The 25648-nt window shown below is 38.4% G+C and overlaps 1 protein-coding gene across 4 annotated transcripts in view; it reads right to left on the bottom strand.

Annotated features, from left to right (window-relative positions):
- Positions 1-25648, bottom strand: part of LOC137620664 (copine-8-like) — a 118423-nt gene that overhangs the window by 2547 nt on the left and 90228 nt on the right. For 2 of the 4 annotated variants that reach the window (XM_068351004.1, XM_068351002.1), the window contains exons 9-10: positions 17712-17882; positions 12117-12276 (exon numbers count right to left, since the gene is read on the bottom strand). In XM_068351004.1, the coding sequence (XP_068207105.1) occupies positions 12117-12276; positions 17712-17882 (331 nt within the window). The remainder of the gene's footprint in view (positions 1-12116; positions 12277-17711; positions 17883-25648) is intronic. The other 2 variants (XM_068351005.1, XM_068351006.1) reach the window with 2 other exon arrangements.

The following is a 25648-nucleotide window of genomic DNA, read 5'->3' as shown; positions in this document are numbered from 1 at the left end:
ATAGTTAATGACAGATGGTGAGCATTGCTGACTTAGCCACCAGGTCAGATCATCTATGGTTCTTCCCACTGGAACAGAATAATTTGGGGGAATCCTGGAGGCTAACCAGTGATCCTTCAAACACCAATTTAGTGATCTCTGGTATAAATGGCCCTGTGGAAACAGCTTCTCTAGTGAAGGAAGGTCGCCATATAGACTCGCCACTGCCAAGCTGGGAGTGCTGTCTTTGACATATGGTTATGCTACCTCTGAAATTGGCGATGCCACTGCCTGATGGAAAGACTTTTACTGCTGGTGTATCTATCAGTCCAGATACTTCAACCTCTACTTTGGTATGAAATACAACTTTTCCATATTTCTCACAATCCGCAGATTGTGCAAAAAAGGCTATAAATCAATTTTGATCCTATGGCAACTGACTCTTGAGTAGGTCAGGATCAGTCAATCATCAAGTTACATCAAAAGACGTGTATTCCGTGTGAAAGGTCCCAAGCTGCCTCCAGAGTTAACAACAGAGTGAACACCCGAGGAGCAGAAAGTGTTTGGAACTGGTACACCACACCATAAAAGAAGAAGGGGAGGTACTTTTGAAAGGACTGATGAATGGTTACCTGGAAGTAAACATCCTTCAAATCCACTGAAAGTATGAAATCTCCTTCTCTGATGGAACTCATTACTGACAATACTGTCCCATAACTTTGTTGAACAAACTGCTTCAGTGGATGGGGAAAGGTTAATAACTGGTCTCAAGTCCCCAGTTGACTTCACCATGAAGAGTCAACTGTAGAAGCTTGGAGACTAATTTCGAAGGACTTCTAGTGCATTCTTCTCAAATATCCCTTTCACTTCTTCCCATATGCTAGGGCTTCCAGTGATCTTGGAGGATTGATAGTACAGGTAAATACTATTAGTCTGCGAGATAGGCAGGGTGGGGTCAGTCCAGAAAAGGCAGCATGTACACAGGCCAAAGGGCAAGACAGGCTTCCCCCTATTTGTGGCAGCAGGAGAAGGGGAATACCAGTCTTATCATTTCTCAACCTTTCCTCTTCCAACATTTCTACCATGACCATGTTGAGTGCCTAAAAAGAACTGCGTAGGCATTGGATCTCCTTCAAACAGTAAAAGTCCCAGGCAATTCTGATGGGGGTCTAAAGGTCACAGTAGCCTTCTTTACCCCCGAAATCACAGACGCAGCTGAAAGTGAATATTTAGTACCAGAACCCTTGGAGAAGACTGCATGATAAATCAGATCTACATTCTGACCAACTTGTTTTGAGATTCGGGACACCAAAATACTCGTTGGTTTGCCAACTTGCTGTCTAGTGTGCTAAGGACACTGCCTTACCACCAGACAGTATAAGACATACTTTTTAAAATACTCTGGGGTTGATAACCCAGTTGACTTTACAAAGTACTTCACAATGCTTGATCACTAGTCATGCCATGAGACAACTTGGAGGGTGGCCATGGCTACTAAATCAGTGGTCAAGAGGTGCACCAGTGGGGCAACTGGAAGAGATGAGGACACAGCATACTCTGACATACAGAACCTTCTCTGCCTTGAAAATGGAGGGCGAGCAGCAGCAAGTTCTTGTTTGATCAAATACAACTTCTCATATCCATAGATCTGATCGTCTACATAATACAAAGCAAATCTAACAAGATCTGACCTAGATAGCTTCAGAAAAAGCCTCGACCTTTGAGGGACACCAAAGTCTTACCCGAAGGCGGTGCTAAGGTCCCCTTACCCTGCTCATTGCACTCGATTGCCAAGGTCGCCTAACCTGCTCATTACACTCACAAACGAGTGCAAGAACATCCACAAAGGAACACTCCAACTCGGGGTTCTGTTTTTCTGTTGGTACTGTGCCAAGTTTTGGTACACGTGGGGCAAAAGAAACCAAAGTACCTTGCAGGGGGTTAAGAGTGAGGTAGCCAACAAGAGGAAAAAGACCTCTTAACACTCATCAAGGCCGAGACAGAATAGGTATCTCGTACTTTTTTCTGTTTACCGAGGTGGAATGGAAATGCTGACATCATCCAGGTATGCACAGTTTATCGGCTCCACAACCACCGGCCCATGGCCGTCAGCAACGATGGTCTCGAGAGAAACCACTCTCTCAGTATGGGATATCACAGAAACCTAATCGAGAAGGGAGCACCAGTCTTCAGTCCAGGTGAGAAAGGTGAAGCAAAGCGTCGTCCCCTTTCTTCCAACATATGTCCGATACACATTGTACACTGTCCCATCTGGCTACTGGATAGCTAGGGAGACATGAGGGCGAGCACATGCCTGGTGCTCAAAACAGACAGATAGGCTGGGGTCATGGGCACAGCAAGGATGGGAGCTACAGGACCTGGAGTCTTGGGCACAGTGAGAAAGGGAGTTACAGCCCCTGGGGTCATAGGCACAGAAGCAGGGGCAACAATCACCACTGAGGACACAGGTAGCCTTAGCCACCAAGGTCCCTCAGAAAAGGCATTGAAGGCCTATCTGCAAGAACATAAACCACCAAAGCCTTAAAAACTAGCAGATACAGATCTGAGATCTCCTTGCTCCTGCCACCGCATACTCTCAAGGGACCAAGCCAAGAGTGTTGTAAGCATTGAAGCCTCAGCAGTAAGAGCAGTCAATAAGGAAAGAAAAGAACTTAAAAGCTTCTTTGGTGTGACCTTGGGTGCTGCCAAGGCTGACCCCAGAGAAGACTTAGCCTTTATCTTACTCTTCAAAGCGTATGTCTGCCACTGATTATTATTATTATTATTATTACTAGCCAAGCTACAACCCTAGTTGGAAAAGCAAGATGCTATAAGCCCAGTGAGGAAAGGAAATAAGGAAATAAATAAATGAGAATAAATCAACAATATATCATTCTAAAAACAGTGACAACAGTAACAGTCAGAACAAGAGGTAATGATCTGCACTCGGAACAAGGGGGTGGTTGTGAACAACCATGCACCCTATAATAACCGCCGACAGAGTGTGGTTCTACAGCCAGTCTAGGCAAACATACTCATCAGTGTCCATACTTGCCTTATCAAGTCCAAAATTCTTGTTTACTGTTTTCGCATCCATAATCAACGAATTCAATGATCGCTATTTACTTCTGCAACAGTTAAATATAGATTAAAGCTTTTAGATAGGTGGCAATAGTACATTTGCACTCGTTGTGGCTGAAGATAAAAAGAAAAGTCTTTGACCGGTGGGTGGTCGGGGATAATCACACACTCTCACCACCTGTTATTAACTACTTAGCTAATGATTTTCACTGCTGTTCCAGCTCCACTGAAGACATTCCCTACTTCAAAGGACAAAGGGTTTGTATACACGTAAGAACAAATATCCTTCCAATATTTGTAAAAATGGCTTTCTGTTCTTGACATACTTGATTAAAAAGCTTTGCATTGCAAATATGATCTTAATTCCAAACTTTGCTCCTACTGAAACTGCTTCCATTAGTAGCTCACTGGATGATACTAAAATTTCTAGTCGTGTGACACCCATAACATTTTACAATCATTTAAACAATGAGTAAAGGTTGGGAATACCATTCAGACTAAACTAATCTATGACATAGTTTCAATTAGTACCCCCAACACAAATTTTTCTTTTTAGTCTATGAGTATGGGAAGATGAATATCTACCAATGATTGTTGTCATTAGCTAATCAACTGTGTGCCAAGGTTACATAATGAATTTTAAAGATATATTAATAGCTTTATTTTTTGTAATCTTGTTATTTAATGATGCCCTCTTTCCTTCTTGATTGGCTACCTTGTTAAAAGTTGTATATACCTATAGAAATATTTGCGCTATAGATCTATTTGAGTTATAGAATAGAATAAGAATTAAGAATTCATCCATGTTTGTTAAATTAGTGTTCTTATAAAGAAAATTAAGCAGCAAGACCTCCCTACTACATAACTTTCATGACAATTTTAGTACTGTGCATATTAAGAATAAAAATTGTTAAAGATTGTAAATTATCACTTCCATGCAAAATCATAAAAAATACATTAAAAACTAGTATAATTTTAACTAAGATATTGCTTTAAAAAAAATTAAATCAGACTAAAAATAATAATACTGTACAGTACTCCATGCTTAATATACATGTAAATATTAAATTTCAGAAATATAAAACCACTAAACTATAAAAACAAAACAGGAAAATAAATCATCATAAGAATTGAATAAATTGTTATAAATAGAAACAAAAAAAGAAAGGAAATCATCAGAATTTTTGTAAGATCACAATGTAAAAAAAATTGGCAAGGGTAATTCTCATTCTTCCAGCATGAGTTTGCCACATTAACTACAAGTACCTATGCTATATTGTACTTTACAACAAAATTTTCAAGGTTAATCAGGAAATAAAATTTAATTCATAAAAAATTTTCATATCTAAAATGAGAGCACAAAAAATCAATTTTAAACCAATATCCCTGAACACCCCAGAAAAATAATATTGGTATAGGTTCCCAAATTAGCATTATATTCAAGATTTATCATAAATTTTTGAAAAGTGATGCTCAATATGAAGTGAACAAAAGGTTGATATTCATGCAAATAACTACTTTGTATCAAGGGTTTAACTAAAGCTATGTAAGTACAAATACCACTTGAAGGATAAGATCCAGAAACTGCTGAAAATAACAAATGGTAATTTGATAATTTAACAAACTAAGTATCTTGATCTTTTTATAAGTCCCACTAGTAACATCACTCACCTAAAAAATACTTGGGTATGATGAGCAAATAAATGTAGAGTTAATACATAATTGGTACATGTTAAAAGCAACATGACTAAACGTACAGCATCTGGGATCTAAGTTTTTTCAAGTCTTGACTGCCTTGATTATAGTTTGTAACAATACCTATGGTTCATGAATGACAGCTGATGAAATAGTTAGGCCATTGAGAATGTGGGGTGTAATAATGAAACTTGTATCAAGTAATATCAAGGAAATCTGAGAAAGAATAAAAACAACTAGAATAGTGCCAACATTATCCCTGCGTGTCGTAAAAGGCAACTAAAAGGGACGGGACGAGGGGGCTGGGAACCCCCTCTCCTGTATTTACAATCCTGTGAGACATCAGCAAAGAGGTGGAGCTGGGGGGAGAGTGACTGCTCCCCGCACTCTAGTTTTGGGGTGTGTGAATGTGCGTGGATGTAGTACGATAGGGAGTAAAATATGTGAGATTGGAAGTATATTTAGGAATAGAAGGATGGATATATTGGCCTTGTGTGAGACAAAGATAAAAGGGAAGGGTGAAGTGATGTTTGGTGAAATGTCTGGTATTGAAAGGGGAAGAGCAAGAGAGTGTGTGGCTTTATTGCTGAGTGAATGGATGACAGGTAAAGTAGTGGAATGGAAGGACATATCATCTAAGTTAATGTGGGTAAGGATCAGGTTGGGTAGCGAATGTTGGGCTTTTCTCAGTGCGTATGGGCCAAGTTGTGAGAAAAGTGAAGAAGAGCGGAATGAATTAACTAGGTGTGTAGAAGGACTGGGTAGAAGGAATTATGTAGTTGTCATGGGTGACTTAAATGCTAGAGTGGGCACTGGAGAGGTAGAAGGTGTCATTGGGAAGTATGGCGTACCAGGTGAAAATGACAGTGGTGAGAGACTGGTAGATATGTGTTGAGCAAGAGATGGTGATAAGTTCTACCTTTTTCAAAACGAAAGATAAAAACAAGTATACATGGGTAAGAGTGGCAAATAGAATTGTAGTAGAAAGGGCATTAATGGATTATGTGTTGATAACTAAAAGAATGTTTGGAAGATTGAAAAACGTGCACGTGTTTAGAGGTACTGTATGGCTAACGATATGTCTGATCATTTTTTGGTGGAAGGAAAATTAGTTGTAGCAAAAGAGTGGGGGAATAGAGTAGGTGGATGTAAAAGGGAGCTAGTGAGGGTTGAAGAGCTAATAAAATCAGGGGTAAAAAGTAAATATCAAGAAAGGTTGAAAATGGCATATGACGAAGTGAAAGTAAGAGAAACTGGTAATTTAGAGGAGGAGTGGAAGTTAGTAAAAGAAAATTTTGTTGGGATTGCAAGTGATGTGTGTGGCAAGAAGGTGGTTGGAGGCAGCATAGCATGAGGAAGGGCAGTGAATGGTGGAATGAAGGAGTGAAGGTAAAAGTGGAAGAGAAAAAGAGGGCTTTTGAAGAATGGCTGCAGAGTAATAGTGTAGCGAAGTATGAAAAATAAAGAGAGAAAAATGTGGAAGTAAAGAGCAAGGTAAGAGAGGCAAAGAGGGCAGCTGACCTGAGATGGGGTCAGGGATTGGGTCATTCATATGAAGAGAATAAGAAGTTGTTTTGGAAAGAAGTGAAGAGATTAAGGAAGGCTGGCTCAAGAATTGAAGAGACAGTGAAAGCTGGAAATGAAAGGTTGTTAAAAGGAAAGGAGGCAAGGAAAAGGTGGGCGGTATATTTTGAAAGTTTACTGAATGTTGAGGATAATAGGGAGGCAGATATAATTGCTGTTACAGGTGTTGAGGTGCCGGTGATGGGAGATGAGAATGAGAGAGAGATTACAAGAGAGGAAGTGAGGAGAGCACTAGATGAAACGAAAGTAGGAAAAGCATCTGGTATGGATGGTGTGAGAGCTGAGATGTTGAAGGAAGGGGGTGTGACTCTACTTGAATGGTTGGCGAGATTGTTTAATGTGTGTTTTGTGTTGCAAGCAGTGAAAAGTTTCTACAAAGGTAGTAAAGCATGTGTTAGGAAATGAAATGAAGTGAGCGATTGGTTTCCGGTGAGAGTGGGGCTGAGACAGGGATGTGTGATGTCGCCGTGGTTGTTCAACTTGTATGTTGATGGAGTGGTGAGAGAGGTGAATGCTCGAGTACTTGGACGAGGATTGAAACTGATAGACGAGAATGACCATGAATGGGAGGTAAATCAGTTGTTGTTTGTGGATGATACTGTGCTGGTTGCAGATGCGGAAGAGAAGCTTGGCCGATTATTGAGAGAATTTGGAAGGGTGTGTGAGAGAAGGAAGTCGAGAGTTAATGTGGGTAAAAGTAAGGTTATGAGATGTACTAGAAGAGAAGATGGTGCAAGGTTGAATGTCATGTTGAATGGAGAGTTACTTGAGGAGGTGGATCAGTTCAAGTACTTGGGGTCTGTTGTTGCAGCAAATGGTGGAGTGGAAGCAGATGTATGTCAGAGAGTGAATGAAGGGTGCAAAGTGTTGGGGGCAGTTAAGGGAGTAGTAAAAAATAGAGGGTTGGGCATGAATGTAAAGAGAGTTCTATATGAGAAAGTTATCATACCAACTGTGATGTATGGATCAGAGTTGTGGGGAATGAGAGTGACGGAGAGACAGAAATTGAATGTGTTTGAGATGAAGTGTCTAAGGAGTATGGCTGGTGTATCTCGAGTAGATAGAGTTAGGAACGAAGTGGTGAGGGTGAAAAAGGGTGTAAGAAATGAGTTAGCAGCTAGAGTGGATATGAATGCGTTGAGGTGGTTTGGCCATGTTGAGAGAATGGAAAATGGCTGTCTGCTAAAGAAAGTGATGAATGCAAGAGTTGATGGGAGAAGTACAAGAGGAAGGCCAAGGTTTGGGTGGATGGATGGAGTCAAGAAAGCTCTGGGTGATAAGAGGATAGATGTGAGAGTGTCAAGAGAGCGTGCTAGAAAGAGGAATGAATGGAGAGTGATTGTAACGCAGTTCCGGTAGGCCCTACTGCTTCCTCTGGTGCCTTAGATGACCGCGGAGGTAGCAGCAGTAGGGGATTCAGCATTATGAAGCTTCATCTGTGGTGGATAACGGGGGAGGGTGGGCTGTGGCACCCTAGCAGTACCAGCTGAACTCGGTCAAGTCCCTTGTCAGGCTAGGAGGAACGTAGAGAGGAGAGGTCTCCTTTGTTTTATTTAATTTGTTTGATGTCAGCTACCCCCCAAAATTGGGGGAAGTGCCTTGGTATATGTATGTATGTATGTATGTATGTATGTATGTGTATACATATATATATATATATATATATATATATATATATATATATATATATATATATATATATATATATATATATATATATATATATATATATATATATATATATATATGTGTGTATATGACAAGTAATTATTATATTACCATATTCTAGCATTCTTTTGTATTGTACATCTAAAGTTTACACAAATAACTTACTTTTGTCATTAATATAAAGTCATGCATGTTTGTTACCTTGCTGCAAAAGCTTGTCACCCTTGCTTGTGTTAGAAAAAATGGAAGAGATGGGCTGTTTAATTCCTTGGATACCCAACTAAGAACAACACAAAGCATTGTAAGAGAATAAGGAAGAACCTGAGCTATATCACTCATACTGTAGTAAGAAATATTCTGGAAATAATGGTCATCATTATAATATATGATGGCCCTTGAAAAATAATTAGTATCAGATTTAGAATAAGTCTAGACCTATTAAATGAAGGCTGCCTTGTATGGCCAACCTATAGGAAATGAACAATTGTCCTTCAAAGGTAATGTTTAAGTAGTTCAACATGCTTAAAAAATGAATAAAGTTGAATTCATTGCTTAGCTACAAGAATATACAACTATCCCTCAAAGAAGAAAAAGGCCAAACTAGCACAATTCAGTTATTTTGACAGTGTGAGCACCTTTTACTGCCATTACTAATGACAACTTTAATACAAGATTCTGAAAGAAAATGCAAATATTACACTCATCACACTTCCTGCATTCCTTCAATATAGATAATTCTAAATGTATATGGCCCAAAATTTTCACTTTTACTCTGAAGGACAGATAAAGTTTGTACTTTTTCTCACTTAATCTGATTGCCTACATGACCAAGAGATGATCCATGACATGAAGAGCAGAAAGTTGAATTTCCTTCAATAATCAAATTGATAAATTTTTACTTGAAAACATGGAAGACTATAGTCTTTAAATCCTTATAAATAATGAACTTTCCTAAGAACTGGTTGACTTATACTGAAGCAAAAACAGTCATTATCTCAACGTTTTAAAGATCTTCTCAAGTGCATTATTTCCAATTAGGCTTAAAGAATTCATGGATGGCAATGAAATAAGATGCTTGCAATACCTGATTATTCTGTTCCCTTGACTTAGATTTCATGATACAGTACAGCATAAATCATAATATGAGTTTCATTAGTGTGAAAGTTTTAAAAGGGAGTGATCTACACCTTAAAGTTGTAGCTTCAGTAAAAATAGACAATGCCAACTTATGAGCCGCGTTTTGCAGCAATAACTTTTCTTTTAAAAATTCAGTCTTGAAATATACCCGCTTGACTATGATTGATGGTAATGCACAGTGAGAAAATTATAGGGTGGAAGGGTTACAAGAAGTCCAGGTAGAGAAAAAAATTACTAAAATTTTAAGCATTTTTTCCAAAGTTATTCATATGACTTAGACTAAAGACCATGAAAATTAGCAGCTATTCACAACACTTGAATATTGATGCTTATCAATTTAATTTAGCTATTAACAAAACTTCATGTGCCCAAGTGTCTTGTACCACTGTAAAGAACAAAGCAAAGTAACATGGTGCCCACTCTTTTCTTCACTATTACCCCACATGGCAGGTAAGGTGAAGCTTGCAAAGACTTACGGCAAGTGGAAAGGTAATATATACAAAAATAATCAGTGTAGAACTTGGGCTTATAGCACCCTGCTTTTCCAACTAGGGTTGTAGTTTCACAAGTAATAATAATAATAATAATAATAATAATAAAATGAAATAATTAGTAATAAAGGCATGAAAAATTTTGAGCTAAATAAATTTGGTATGCAATTTGATTATATATAGTTTGACTTCTTGTTCTCAGCAAGTTGAACTTAGGGCATGCTGATGAGGCAGCAAGGAAAATCTCAAGCTTATTTAGTATTTGAGCAAGGGTATAGGTTTTGGTACAATACTTTGCAAATACTGTACATATGAGGGGATTAAAATTAAAATAACATGTATTATATTTATGATGAGAATTACTGTATATACAGTACATTGCTTTTTGCAAGGAATAGAAGAAAAGGCTCTACATTAAGTCCATGATAAAAAGGTATGAAAAATATTATAGAATTTACCACTGATTACTGAAAAGGGGCTTAATTCTATCAAACTTTAGTAAACAAATGATTCAATACGAAATGAATGCTCTTCTGTTGAATACTGCACTGTATATTATTATCAAGCACACCTGAATAATTTGCCTCAATGGCGCAAGATTTTGTTATATCTTCTAGATCTACATTAAGGAAACGATGCAAAGAGAGGAAAGTATTACAGTATTTAATTTTGCTTGGTAGAAGCTTTGTCTCATTAGCATAAACAAATTGATCAGAATTTTTGACAAGAGAGAAGTGCAAAAGGGAACTTCAAGGTTAGCAACACCTAAAAAAAAGTGCTGAACCTCCTTAGTAATCTTTGAAGTTATTTTTGTCAAAAGGGATTTAATTTTATAATTTCTTTACAATATAAATTAGTAATAAAACTAGAGTCCCACTGGGATACTCTCATCAGGGATTGCCAGAAGGATTTGTTTTAAATGAAAATTGTAAACTGAAGCAGTTTCACAGCAAAGGAAACAATTAAAGGTAAAAGACAGAAAGCAATGCCGATGAGGTCAACTAGTCACTACCAAAACTCTTTAGTTGCCCATAGTGTGACAAAAAGGGGTGCTGCAAGCACTGCCTAACTATAAGGATAAGATACAAAGCACAATGTGAATTATCCCCTAACGGGAAGTTTTGTGTCTACAGACTATATTTTGAACAGATTATAGTCTTTCATGGTGTGAGAAAATTTAATATATATGAAACTGAGAAATCTGAGCCTGATCAACTCTCAGCCTCATCCATATATATATATTAATTTTGCATATGTAGGGAATGCTATTCTGTAAACTAGCCTAAGGTTATATTTGCAACGCTTGATACGATAGGCTTTAGATGCTCCCTTATACGAAATGCAGCTTCAACAGCAACATTCAATTGCTTATCCAAGTAAAACTTGGCTTGCTACTCAAGTATGTACTGTACATTAACAAATATACAGTACTGTACATGATTCATGCCATGAGTTAATTAAAGTAAAACCTTAACATATACAGGTACCGTACTATAATTATACTGTAAATCCAAAGTAATATGCAAGCAAAAAGGGGTTTTGATACTACATTATACAGCAATGCATATTCACTTTTCAATAATAAAAAAGATCCAGAAGAAAAATAAGAAAATATAACTATTTTCTATTAAAATATTCTTAAAATATACAAACATACCCATGCTATTTAAAATCATAAATCCAAATCTACATGTAAAACTGCATGCGCAAACAGAAGGATAATAATTAAAAATAATAAAATTATATTACAGCAAGCAATATCTATATTAAAGAAGAAAAGAAAGAACCATTACCTGAAAGACCTAGAGTAAGTAAGTAATGACTTCTACATTATTGTATACTTTACCTTTATCATAATAGTATTGTTCACATAATGGGAACTGTTTAGCTACCTTAAAACCTCTAAATAAAAATATAAGGTTGCAATCATTTAAAGCGTGAAATGCAAGACATACCAGTAAAAGGATGAAAGAGTATGGTTCAAGTGTATCAATAATACACATGTAAAGTTTCATAAGTAACAATAAATAGAACAATAAACATTCAACAAAACTACCTCACAGGAGGGGATTTCTTTAAAAAATTGGGAAGTCATATACAAGGGTAAAACAGTTCCACATCTGATGAGAGAACTCATGGTAGTTCCAACGAACAAACTTGAAAACATCTGTATCTTGGAGAAAAAAATGTTTTATGAGATACTGTATATAAATGCCACAACTGTATCTAAAACTTAGCTCCCCTAATGATACATAAATTTACCAATTATTGCTATAAACTGAATTTGTAAATTTCACAAACATATTCAAGACATACCTTAATTTGCTATAAGGCTAATTCACTTCAGTGTAGATTATAAAATTATAATTCTGATGTGAAACTGTAGGGAACTGCAAAGCACAGGCTGAAAAGATTACCCAATCATCACCCTTTTACCTTTTGTCAATGCAACAGCCACATTAAAACTACTGAAGCCCGTACGTGTTAATAGGACCCTGAAACACAGCAGCTTTAGGTAGGTACCCGTGAGTTTTCATCCAAGACACAAGCTGCACAGGGATTTCTGCCAAAACATCTTTTGCAAGTAGTACTTGACTGTAATGATGACTGCCGGATTTATGACCCAAGTGTCGCCTAAGTTCTTCCGTGGTTGGGGGAGAGGAAAAAGTAAATCGAGAGTCACTTTCAAGTTTGCCCATTACCAAAATAATGAAGAATTAAATCTAATCACATCACGTGGGCTAGTTACCGGAAAACAATGACTTCCTGTTGCACTTCAAAATCCAAACAAGAAAAGTTCCATTCTATAACTGTGTATGTATATAAAACACAACACTTCCTTTTTATAAAATATACATACATATGTGTATGTATATAAACATGACATACTTACATTTAGAACTCTTTGAAAACCCAAACTTATAGTTATGAAAATTCAAGAATAGTTATTAGGTTTCATAAACACAAACTTTTACTTTCATTTACACCTTAACTCATAGTAGATATAATCAAGTGAGGGCTGATTACTTTCATTTTTTTTTTTCAAAAATAAGAAAGAGTTCTCAACAAACAATTCCCTTGTCTAACCTACTAAGCCATTCATCTCCATCCTCTATTATGTCAAAAAGGTGTGAGCCATTAGGAAAGAAAGAAAAACACTCTGTACATGTTTCGTCCTTAGACTTCTTATTTTACTTGGGTTGATTCACAGCTTAGCTTTTCATTAACAGGTATTAAATTTACCAAATAAAGAAAAATAAAATGCTGCAAGCCCTAGTACCCTAACAGGGCAAGGTCTGTAAAAAAAGAAACAAAACAACACTAAAGAATAAAAACATAAAAAAGAAATGAGAATGATAATAGGAAAATGAATATGACTGCAGTATATATAGAGGGCAGTATTATTATTATTATTATTACTAGCCAAGCTACAACCCTCGTTGGAAAAGCAAGAAGCTATAACCCTAAGGTCTCCAACAGGGAAAAATAGCCCAGTGAGGAAAGGAAATAAGGAAATAAATAGACAATATAAGAAGTAATGAACAATTAAAACAAAATATTTCAAAAACATCAACCACATTAAAACAGATATTTCATATATAAAAAGACTTATGTCAGCCTGTTCAATATGATAACATTTGCTGCAAGTTTGAACTTTTGAAGTTCTACCGATTAATCTACCCGATTAGGAAGATCATTCCAAAACTTGGTCACAGCTGGAATAAAACATGTAGAATACTGTGAAGTATTGAGCCTCATGATGGAGAAAGCCTGATTATTACAATTAACTGCAGACCTCCGGCTTAGAGAGAAACGCACCGCACGACTTCCCGGCTCTAGGCCCAGGACAACGGCGGGGATGCTCCATCACGCACTATCGCAACACCGCAAGACACAGGAACGCAGCGGGAAAGGGTAATAAGGACAAGGATAACACGTGAGAACACAAGGGAAGGATAAGGTAACCATACGGGGACGCAAAGGGAAAGCACAGGGATACCACGCAGGACACAATGGAGTCGGGGACACAAAGGGTCGCACTGAGATAAGGAGAGCGTCGAGATGAGATCATGACGCGACCAGAGAACTTACTGAGGGTCGAGACCCAAGCTAGCACGCTCCCTGACCCGGGACTAGCCTCAGGGCACGTATCCTTCCACCTGAGGTTAGCCTTCACAGAAACCGGAAGTAGGGTAAACTACACAAAACTCTGGTCGGACGAGAGGAGATTTCCAGGTACTCCTAAGAAAGTAGTTCGAGGTAAGTTTTCATGTTGGGACAAATGCATATTAAACTTATTGAATGACGATGCCAGAGATTAATATCTAGATCAGGAATAAGAATCTCAATAGACTGTAAGTTTCTATCTAAAAAATTAAGATGAAAATCAACAGCTGAAGACCAAACAGGAGAAAAATATTCGAAACAAGGTAGAATTGAAATAATTAAAACACTTCCAGAATAGACTGATCACCAAAAATCTTAAAAGACTTTCTCAATAAGCCCATTTTTTGTGCAACTGAAGAAGACACAGACTTAATGTGTTTCTCAAAAGTAAATTTGCTGTCAAGAATCACACCTAAATGGTTTAGAAAATTAAGATAGAGAAAACGATTAGGAAATGGAAATCGCTTGATAAACCTGGCATCCTTTGCTCTATGATTAAGCCAGTCCAACATACTATTTGAAAAAAGGAAGATAAACAGTGATAGAAAAGCAAGATTGAGTGTGCTCTCAAGAAAGATGCAATAACGTTATCACACTACAGAGCATGTCACTCTGCACGATTAGAGAACATGAATTTGGCTTCAGTGTCCTTTCCCTAAAAGAGTAGCTTATCATAGTTTTTTCTTTATTCCTTAGACTGGAAAATCAGAATTTTGATAATTAATTTATTTCTATGAATCCCCCCTAATAACTATCTTGCTGCTTCTCCAAAGATCAGTTTTTCAATGTTTACCCCTAAAAGCTATTTTCTTTCCTTCCAAAAGATACAGGGCCCTAGTCCATTCTATCTTTATATCTATCATGGCACTTCCCCACATTTTGGAACATGAGAAAAGAACAAAAGGGGATTCTTCTCATCCTTCCTCCCTGCCTGAAGAGGGATTCTTCCAAGTTTGGCTGGTACTGTTGGGGTACCAAAGCCCATCCTCCCTCATTTTCCACTACAAATGAAGTTTTATAAGCTGATTCCCCTACTGCCACTACCTCAGTAGTCACCAAGGTGACCCAAGGTAGCAGTAAAGCCTATTGGAACTGTCACAATCGCTCACCATTCATTTCGGCAGATTGTTTGTGCCATCAATTCAAGGTCAATGTGAATGGTGGAGCACATGACATAGGAAACTCTACTTGGTCTCAGTAAGCAAGCAGCACTTGGATAAATTTACATATTAAAGATTAATATGCAAGTATAAAATGAAGTTTAAATACTGTACAGATGCACTTTGTTGCATTTCCAGGTTTGTTTAGTCAATCATACAGCTGTGCAAAGATGTAACTTTAAAGTAAATATAATAACAGGTGGTTCAAACAGCAAATTTCTCCTAAACACCGAGTTTATAAGAAGATATTAAAAAAATCCATTTAGAAAGTCACCCACAGAATCAACATTCATCTTTGAGAGCAAGATACCATTACCTCTTATCAATAAATAGATATACTCACATGATCAAATACACAAAGTGCATACAGTATATAAAGCTCATAAAAAGTCAATAAGTATGTATTTTCCTTTACTGAAACTGAGCCTTTTTGTATAACAACATCCTTACCTACCCACCTGTCACAGAATAGCAACTTTTGTCCTTAGAATTAGAACTGAGGGGGTGGTTGAGGTGGAAAATTGAATTTAAAGGACTCAGGTTTGTATAGCTAGGAAAAATACAGATTACTTTAAAATTTGTTATCTATTCCTACAAGCATACAAACCTTTCATCCTTTAAAGTAAGAAGACTTAATCATTTGTGGGAGGAAAGTTCTTTTCTTTCCTGGATATACCAATCTTTCTGGTCCTGTAAATGACCAAGGAAGAACAAAGATGGCTCCAGCAACCTTCTAGCAGTTAATCAAAACGATTGGAAGGTGTTGGGGCCTCAGCCAGTACTGGCTTAAAAGGAAACCAGTAACAGCACCCAGAACACCTATTTCTGTCAATGTTCCAGTGACAAATCAAGCATATCAAGAGAAACGTTTGGTAAGACACCGGGCCATCCTCCTCCTTGCCAGGAGGATGGAGGAGTTGCTTCTTAGCAGATGACATCAATGACCATTGAAGTTATGATGTCAGATAATTACCAATCATCTTGGTAGGTGTATTCTGAAAGAAAGGTGCTTCATCGCATAACTCACCAGCATCAGACGTCTGACCAGCGTGTAGTTGTTGCAGATGCTGCATCACATTGAGAGGGAACCAAGAAAAAGGTAAAAGAGCTAGTCATTGTACCCGTCCTCAAGACTTATGCCAAATATATGATTTGTTTAAGGAAAGCAGCCCAGTGTGGGAAGGAAATGAAGAAATGAATAAACTATACAGTATGTGAGAAATGAAAAAATATATAAAATGTTTTAGGATCAGTAACAATACTAAAATAGATCAGTCATATCTACTGCAAACTATTAAATGAGACTGACTAGGAAGAGCATTCCATAATTTGGTCACAGTTGGAATAAAACTTCAAGAATACCATGTAGTGCATATTATGATAGAGAAGAAAAGACTGTTAAAACTAACTACATGGCTAGTATTACTGTACTACATACAGGATGGTACAGTTTTGGGAACAGGTCAATAAAAAGGTCTAGATATAGAGGAGCCACTTTAAATCATACTTTGAGTTTTGTTATGGTTCAACTTCATGCCCCATGCACTAGTTTCAACTAGATCTCTATTATGGGATTCAGCAACCATGGGTCAACATTCGGAAGATGGAACTGATGCATCAGCATATACTACAATCTTATTTTCTAAGAACACTGGATATTACATTCCTTTAGTCGCTATGGTGCCGACCAACAACTTCTCTCAACAATTATGTTGAAGTTTGAAAACAAGGGCATCATGATTAACACAGTCAAAAGTGCACTAATATCAAGGCCAATCATACAAAATTTCTGACCACATTCAAGGGCTTTCTATATAGCACTGGAAATTGTAAGGGCATCATATGCCCCAAAGCCTTTGTAAAAGTCATGCATCATATGCCTCAAAGCCTTTGTGAAAATCAAACTACAAACTCGGGAATAGAAGATTACCTGAAGCATACGTATTTGGACGTTTTTCCTAAAGACATTAAAAACTAAATAATATGCGAATTATGCAAACTTGGCAGATATCAGCAAGGTTAGATTAGCTATAAAAACATTTACCTAATGAAGTGAAATCACCAATTCTTCAACAAGTGTAAAAAGAACCTATTGTTCCTAACTTGCAAAATATAACAGACAACTTGGGAGCTTGGGAGAACCGTTAGCAACAGCAATAAGATGGAAAGTGAGTCAGCCTCTCAGGGGCTTGACTGTGCTACCCAGCCATATACAGCTGCCAGTTGGACATTTTTTCTTTTTTGGTTGTAGTAAGACAACTTAAGAGTAAACCAGTATAAATGACTAAGAAGTTTGTTTCCGCGTGGGAACAAAAAAAATTTCTTCATAAGATGAGTGAAAAGAGAGAAAAATAGGTAATACAGTACTAGATTTAGAAATAATGTAGCTCTGATCAAAGGTATAGCCTAGCAGCAGGATACTTGATTGGAGGAATAACAAGCTCATTTACAAACAATGACTATCTCTCAGCTATCAGTCTGTATAGAAACCACTATTCAAAAAAATTGCAGGTTAGTCAATGCCAGATATCCCTAAAATATACTGTATAATATGCATATATCAGAACAACAGTAATTTCAAACTCAGCAGATTCACAATCAAAATACTGATTATGATTTCTATACTATATATCGGTCCGGGGGAAGGAATACTCTCTACCTACCTGCAAACATTACAGTATGTAAACGGGACCTGAAATAAGATACTATACAAATAAAAAAAAAGAAGTTATGTGAACATCAGACTTACCTACAAACTGAACAATATCACGTTCAGCGTATTTTCCTCCAAAGCTTAACCTGTGGTCATCACCATCCAACTGTTCCATTGCTGAAAAGTCTTCATTACCAACACCAACAATGATAACTGACATGGGAAGATTTGATGCTTCTACTAGTGCCTTCTTAGTATCAGGAATATCTGAAAATATTAGAAGCAGAAATACTATATATAATTTTTTCACCTCTTTGTCTGGTATAAGAAAATAAACTGGAAAAATTTACAAATTCATAGTATAGACTTGGGTAATGCTGCCTAAAAAAGCCCACTTTTACCAGTAGTAGTATCTGTAGTACATTATATCTCTAGAGAAAAATACAGACTAGTAAATCAGCAAGTTATATGATTCAGTTAATACTGGAAATGAATGGCAAGAAAGGACTGATCAAATTTGCTAATTCTTGAGTTTGTGATTTAAGCACTATCTCAGACACCAGAGGTTGGAGATGCCATAGAATCAAGAGGTTTCTCTATGACCAATGCCTAAATTAACATCTATAAAACAAGCAGAGGAAACAGACTTTACAATAAAACTATAGAAAATTCCATAGTGACTAAGCCAGGTTATTTGCTTATTAGAAAACCTCATGGTATGAACATTTGAATATTCAGTAGAAGCTTAACCCACTACTGGTCATCAGTCCAAGTACAGTATGTAAATATTTACTGTTTTAATAGTTTATATTTTTTTATGAGTTGATTGATGTTTAAAGTTCTCTAAAATTTTAATCATAATCTTACTTATTTTCCTAATAATATTGTGTTTCCTATTTCCATGGTATTTCCTCTATACTCTAAAGTAGATCTGCGTGTAGAAGCCTCTATATACATAACAACAATGCTTGCAGTGTGCTTCACACAAGGACTTATTGGTCCCATATAAACCTGAAATGCACACTTGGTCACTCCCATAATGTGATTCATTGGTCATGCTTCCAACTGATGTCAGACAAGAGAGGTTAAATTTCTATACAGTATCTTAAACAGTATTGTGGATCTCAAGAGAATGAAACAAAAGATAAGAAATAGCAGGAATTAAAAACACCAATGAGAACAACATTCCATTTCCCTGATTTAGGGATACTGTTATTATTATTATTATTACTATCCAAGCTACAACCCTAGTTGGAAAAGCAAGATGCTATAAGCCCAGGGGCTCCAACAGGGAAAAATAGCCCAGTGAGGAAAGGAAACAAGGAAATAAATAAATGAAGAGAACAAATTAACAATAAATCATTCTAAAAACAGCAACAACGTCAAAACAGACATGTCATATATAAACTATTAACAGCATCAAAAACCAATATGTCATAAATAAACTATAAAAAGACTCATGTCCGCCTGGTCAACAAAAAAGCATTTGCTCCAACTTTGAACTTTTGAAGTTCTACTGATTCAACCACCCGATTAGGAAGATCATTCCACAACTTGGTAACAGCTGGAATAAAACTTCTAGAGTACTGCGTAGTATTGAGTCTCGGGATGGAGAAGGCCTGGCTATTAGAATTAACTGCCTGCCTAGTATTACGAACAGGATAGAATTGTCCAGGGAGATCTGAATGTAAAGGATGGTCAGAGTTATGAAAAATCTTATGCAACAAGCATAATGAACTAATTGAACGACGGTGCCAGAGATTAATATCTAGATCAGGAATAAGAAATTTAATAGACCGTAAGTTTCTGTCCAACAAATTAAGATGAGAATCAGCAGCTGAAGACCAAACAGGAGAACAATACTCAAAACAAGGTAGAATGAAAGAATTAAAACACTTCTTCAGAATAGATTGATCACCAAAAATCTTGAAAGACTTTCTCAATAAGCCTATTTTTTGTGCAATTGAAGAAGACAGAGACCTTATATGTTTCTCAAAAGTAAATTTACTGTCGAGAATCACACCTAAAATTTTGAAAGAGTCATACATATTTAAAGAAACATTATCAATACTGAGATCCGGATGTTGAGGAGCCACCGTCCTTGACCTACTTACAATCATACTTTGAGTTTTGTTAGGATTCAACTTCATACCCCATAATTTGCACCATGCACTAATTCTAGCTAAATCTCTATTAAGGGATTCACCAACCCTAGATCTACATTCAGGGGATGGAATTGATGCAAAGAGAGTAGCATCATCTGCATATGCAACAAGCTTGTTTTCTAGGCCAAACCACATGTCATGTGTATATAGTATGAAAAGTAATGGGCCAAGAACACTACCCTGTGGAACACCGGATATCACATTCCTATAATCACTATGGTGCCCATCAACAACAACTCTTTGAGATCTATTACTTAAAAAATCAATAATAATGCTAAGAAACAACCCACCCACTCCCAACTGTTTCAGTTTGAAAACAAGGGCCTCATGATTAACACGGTCAAAGGCAGCACTAAAATCAAGGCCAATCATACGAACTTCCCGACCACAATCAAGGGATTTCTGTACAGCATTGGAGATTGTAAGAAGGGCATCACATGCTCCAAGGCCTTTACGAAAACCAAATTGCAAACTAGGGAGTAGATGATTACCTTCAGCAAACCTATTAAGACGTTTTGCCAGAAGACGTTCAAAAACTTTAGATAATATGGAAGTTATGGAAATTGGGCGGTAATCAGTGGGACTTGAGCTACCACAAACACATTTACATAGAGGAGTAACATTACCAATTCTCCAACTAGTGCTAAAAGCTCCTCTTCTTGCTAACTTGCGCAAAATAACAGATAACTTTGGAGCTAAGAAATCTGCTGTCTTTATAAAAAACAAAGGAAAAATACCATTTGGGTCTACACCTCCATAAGGATCAAGGTCCATCAACAGAGCTTTAATCTCACGAGATCGAAAAGCTAAACTAGTTAGTTTAGCCTCAGGAAAACAGGAATGAGGAAGTTCAAGTTTTTCATTACTCTTTACTGTCAAAAACATCAGCCAAAAGGGTTGCCTTTTCCTTTGGACAGTGAGTGACTGAGCCATCTGGTTTAAGTAAAGGAGGAACTGTTGCATCTACACCAAAGAGTGCAGATTTAAGGGTAGACCACCATTTATGTTCCTGAGTTGTACCAGAAAGTGTTTCTTTTATGGTTAAATTGTACTCCTTTTCAGTTGAGGCATAAACTCTCTGAGCAAAAGCTCGAAGCTGAGTATAGTTGTTCCAGGTCAAATCTGATCTGTTCCCCTTCCAAAGATGATAGGCCTCCTGTTTCTCCAAATAAGCACGTCTACAATCATCATTGAACCACGGTTTGTCCTTCACTCGATATACTATCCAGATCCACCTTTAAAGGATACCATAAACTCAAGTAAGAAATGAAACAAGCTTTTGAAGACTCAGATTGAAAACTGCATATGACTGGATAAAACAAGAATATATAATGAGTTATTGAAAAAAAAGTATAAGAAGGCTACAGAAATAGCACCTAGACAGATATATGACCATTGGTGTATAAAGACACATAAGCCTACTATGACATGTCTAAAATTGAAAGCCAATTTTTACATTAAGACTTTCACCTAGCCTGACTACGTCACTCAAATTCTACACACGATAACTTATACAGTCCCAACATAAGGCAGTTATGGAGGCTGTGAGATTACGTAATTGCTCAATTATGAATACAGTAACTCATATGGAGATTTTAAGCAAATGATCTTTATTACACTGGAAATAAATGATAAAAGCTTTTATCCACTGTTAAATGGTGTCGAGTCACATCATAAAAGGTAAAAAAAAACACCCTGTCACAGCCAGACTGACCTAATCTACTCAATATTTTGATGCCCATATTATCATAGCTTAGACTTTTAAACAATGTTATAACGCAACTTTCAGTTGTCTGCATTACTAAGTTTTGTACCCCATTCTTACACTAAGTTTTTCAACTAATGCATGCATTCTTCATTTCCATAATCAACCATGTGAGCTCCTTTCAATTATTTTTGAAGAGATTTAGAAAACTACATTAATATAATTGAGTTGTAACAGAATTTTGTTTACTTGAATTCTTCAACCATAAGCGAATTAAATTATCATTTTTTTCTGTAAGCAGAGAAACCTACAACAGAAAAAAAGATTTGAAGCTACTGTCATTCCCAAATATAGAACTAACTGAGAGGGAATTCAAGTATGCTTCTCGAAACTGATATTTATACCTAAAAGAACTGACTCTACCTTCATTCACAAATATAGAACTATCTGGGAAGGAATTACAAAAATTTTCATAAAAAAGAACTTGCTCTATTGATATTCCTCAAATATAGTACCAACTAAGAGGGATTTGATTGGACATCTTGAAATTTCCTAGTATTCCTGTCTTTTCTAATAACCTTAAAAGAATTTTTTGGTCTTTGAGGTCTCTCAATCGTGGTTATCTTAGCAATCATCCACTTAAATCATTACCCCTACTCTTCACCTCCCTAACACACTTACTTGGTGCATTTTACTTACACAACCTAGTTACTGACTATTCTGTTTATAATGTACAGTATGCCAATATAGTGTAAAAAATATGAACTGTTCTAGTCGCAAAGTTTTGAACAGTTTCCATATTAAATCTGGTGAGTCGGCTTGGGCTTCATCGTTCGTGTTGTAAGCAAATACCAAAGTTAAAAATACACACTTTTTGGGGGGCATATCAATAAACAAGTTACAGTACTGTATTATCAGTAGTGGTTTCGATGAAATTTAATTCAATTGCTACCATATTCACATAAAAGATTGTTTGAAAATTCCAAGCAAGTTAGTGCATGTTTACATATTTTATCTTATCGCTTACATATGGTAACAGACTATGGGCAGAGGAATCAGTCTTATTTACCTACTTTTATGAATTATGAAAATCAAAAGCATCCTCAATTGAACCCAAGATCTCTTTCATATCAAAAGGTTTAAAGGCAGCTCTTGAATGGCAGGGGCAAGGGACAGTAACCTTGCCCTATCGAGCACGATGATGCCCTAGAGAGAGACCATATACACATATGATCAGCAGTGCCTAATACCCCTCTCCACCCAAGGTAGGACCAAGGAGGGCCAGGCAATGGCTGCTGATGACTCAGCAGATAGACCTGTAGGTTCCCCCAAACCACCCCATCCTTAGCTCACAAGGATGATGAGGTTGCAGCAGCCAAAGAAACTAACAAATTTGAGTGGGACTCGAACCCCAGTCCGGTGTTCACCAGTCAGGAACGTTGCCACATCAGCCACCACATCCTTTAATAAAGACCATTGCTTTTGCTTTGGTCAAATGAGTTCCAGCTGAATTTTGCGAGTCGGGTTTGTTATGTGTGTTAAGAAAAGGAAAAATTATTTAAGTAAATCAATAAGCAAATTAGTGTATTTTGGTAGTGGTTATTTGCGATTGTAAATGAAAGTTCATTCGATAAATTGCATAGAAGCATGTCAGGTTATCTGAAACTGTTCCAAACAGTTATGGCATATGAACATAACATCACAAATTTTAAGTAATTTGTATTTTTCCAAACAGTACTTACCTCGAACTACTTTCTTGAGTATCTGGGATCTCCTCCCTAACCGACCAAGAATTTTGCACAGTTCCCCCTATCTCTGTTTTCCCTTGTCGGGTCCCTCCATGGCGGATGGATACGTGCCCTGAGGCGACCCGGGGTCAGCGCGCGTGGGTGCGCTACTAGGTCTTTGTTGCCAGTAAGCATATGTGTTCTACTTTGAACTCCTGTAAGTCACCCGGGGCAGGATGGGTGGGCAATAACCCGAAAGAAGTTCGAGGTAAGTACTGTTAGTAAAAATACAAATTACTTAAAATTTGTGATTTGTTCCAACACGGAGTACTTACCTCGAACTACTTTCTTAGGAGACTTACACTTTAGGAGGCGGGGGTGGACTTGAAGGCCGGAAGATCCAACACTACCATCCCAAGACACGGGACCTAGAGAGGAGTTAGGTCCAGACGACACAAAGAACAGGGTAGGAGAGTCAGGGGAAGCACACAAAAGTCTACTTGTATGTGTAACTCACCTTTATGCATAATACGGACATGGGCTTTCACAACATCCATCTCTCACATGGGAGGAGGGAAGGAAAGGGACAAAGGGCAGCAAGGAGGAAACTTGTGTCGCTTGCAATTACTTCCCTTGGGCTACCCGGGGCTTTAGCCCTAAACTTGTTGCAGGGCGGAAATCACTGGCCCAATGGAGAAGGCATCCAAGGACATCCTCGTGTAGTCTTTCAGGTAGTGGGCCGTAAAGGTGGACTGCCTGGACCATGTGCCTGCTCGCATGATTTGGCCTACTGCCATGTTGCTGTCAAATGCCAAAGAAGTGCTAAGACCCCTAATATCATGGGGTCACGGGGTACCAGGGATTGCGGACCCCTCACTGGCGAAAGTTCTCTTGATGACTTGCCGAAGCCAGAAGGAGATCGTGTTCTTTGACACTGCCTTCTTTACTGGGCCTGAGGAGACAAACAGACTTTTGATGCCCAGTCGGAGTCTGGCTGTCCTGCTAAGGTATTTCCTGACTGTTCTCAATGGGTACAGGAGCAAGTCTTCCGGGTTGTTCGAGTGAGGGATCGCCGGGACCGAGAACCCCTTGAACCTCGGGTCTGCAAGGGCTGGGTTCTGTATTTTGGCCACAAATTCAGGCAGAAACTCGAAGTACAGGTCCTTCCACCCTTTCGAGTGTGAGACCTCGAATGAGAAGCCGTGGAGCTCACTCACGCGCTTGGCTGAGGCCAGAGCTAGCAAGAACACTGTCTTGAGGGTGAGGACTTTATTAAGGATATCCTTGAGGGGTTCGAAGGGAGGCCTTGTCAGAACCTTGAGAACCTTGGCCACGTCCCACTGAGGGACCCGAGAGGCACGGGGGAACAAGACTGCTCAAAACTTCTGATGAGCATGGAAATCTGGCGAGATGCCCCTAGATCGATGCCTCCGAGTCGAAAGACCTGCCCCAGGGCCGCTCGGACCCCCTTGATGGCTGGAATGGAGACCCCCAGATCGTCCCTCAGGTGGACCAGGAAGTCTGCAATCTTGTGGACTGATGCATCCAGAGGCCTCAGATTCTGCGTGGCACACCACTTCACAAACGTGGCCCACTTGGCCTGGTACACCACGCTCGAGGACTTCTGAAGATACCCTGACATCATTGAAGCTGTCTTCTCCGAGTATCCTTCTTCCCTTAATAGACGCTTGATAACCTCCACGCATGTAGCTGGAGGCACTGAGGGTTTTCGTGAAATCTACGAAAGTGGGGCTGGTGCAGCAGATCTTCCCTTATTGGTAGGGGCTATGGAGGAAGGGTGGCCAGGTCCTGTAGATCCGCGAACCACTACCTCTCCGGTCACCAGGGCACTACCAAAGTCATCATTGTAGCCCTTGATTGTCTGAGTCTGTTGAGCACCTGCCTGAGAATCACGAAGGGGGGAAAGGCATACGCGTTGAGTCCGCCCCAAGTGCTGGAGGGCGTCCTCGAACGCTGCTTCCGGGTCTGGCACAGGAGAATAGAACACGGGGAGCTGTGTGTTGAGCCTTGTGGCGAACAGGTCTATCACCGGTGAGCCCCACAACTGTAGGACCTTCTGGGCCACTTGTGGGTGTAGGGACCACTCCGACCCCACTACTTGTCCTGCTCTGCTGAGGCCGTCGGCTAGAACGTTTCTTTTCCCTGGAATGAACCTGGCTGTGAGAATGATGTGTTTCCTCTCGGCCCATTCCAGGATCCGAGCCATGAGATCGCACAGCTCCCTTGACCTCAAACCTCCTTGTTTCTTTATGTAGGCCACCATGGTGGCATTGTAGCACATGAGGGCTATTGTATTTCCCTGTAGGCGATGGCCTTTTGAATCGCCAGGAGCTCGAGCAGGTTTATGTGGAGGAGTTTCTCCTCCGGGGACCACTTTCCCTCTGCTGTATCTTCGAGCAGATGGGCTCCACACCC

The sequence above is a fragment of the Palaemon carinicauda genome, chromosome 27 (assembly GCF_036898095.1).
Source record: "Palaemon carinicauda isolate YSFRI2023 chromosome 27, ASM3689809v2, whole genome shotgun sequence".
Taxonomy (NCBI): domain Eukaryota; kingdom Metazoa; phylum Arthropoda; class Malacostraca; order Decapoda; family Palaemonidae; genus Palaemon; species Palaemon carinicauda.
The sequence above is the reverse complement of the archived record's forward strand: the minus strand, read 5'-3'. Positions and strand labels throughout refer to the sequence as shown.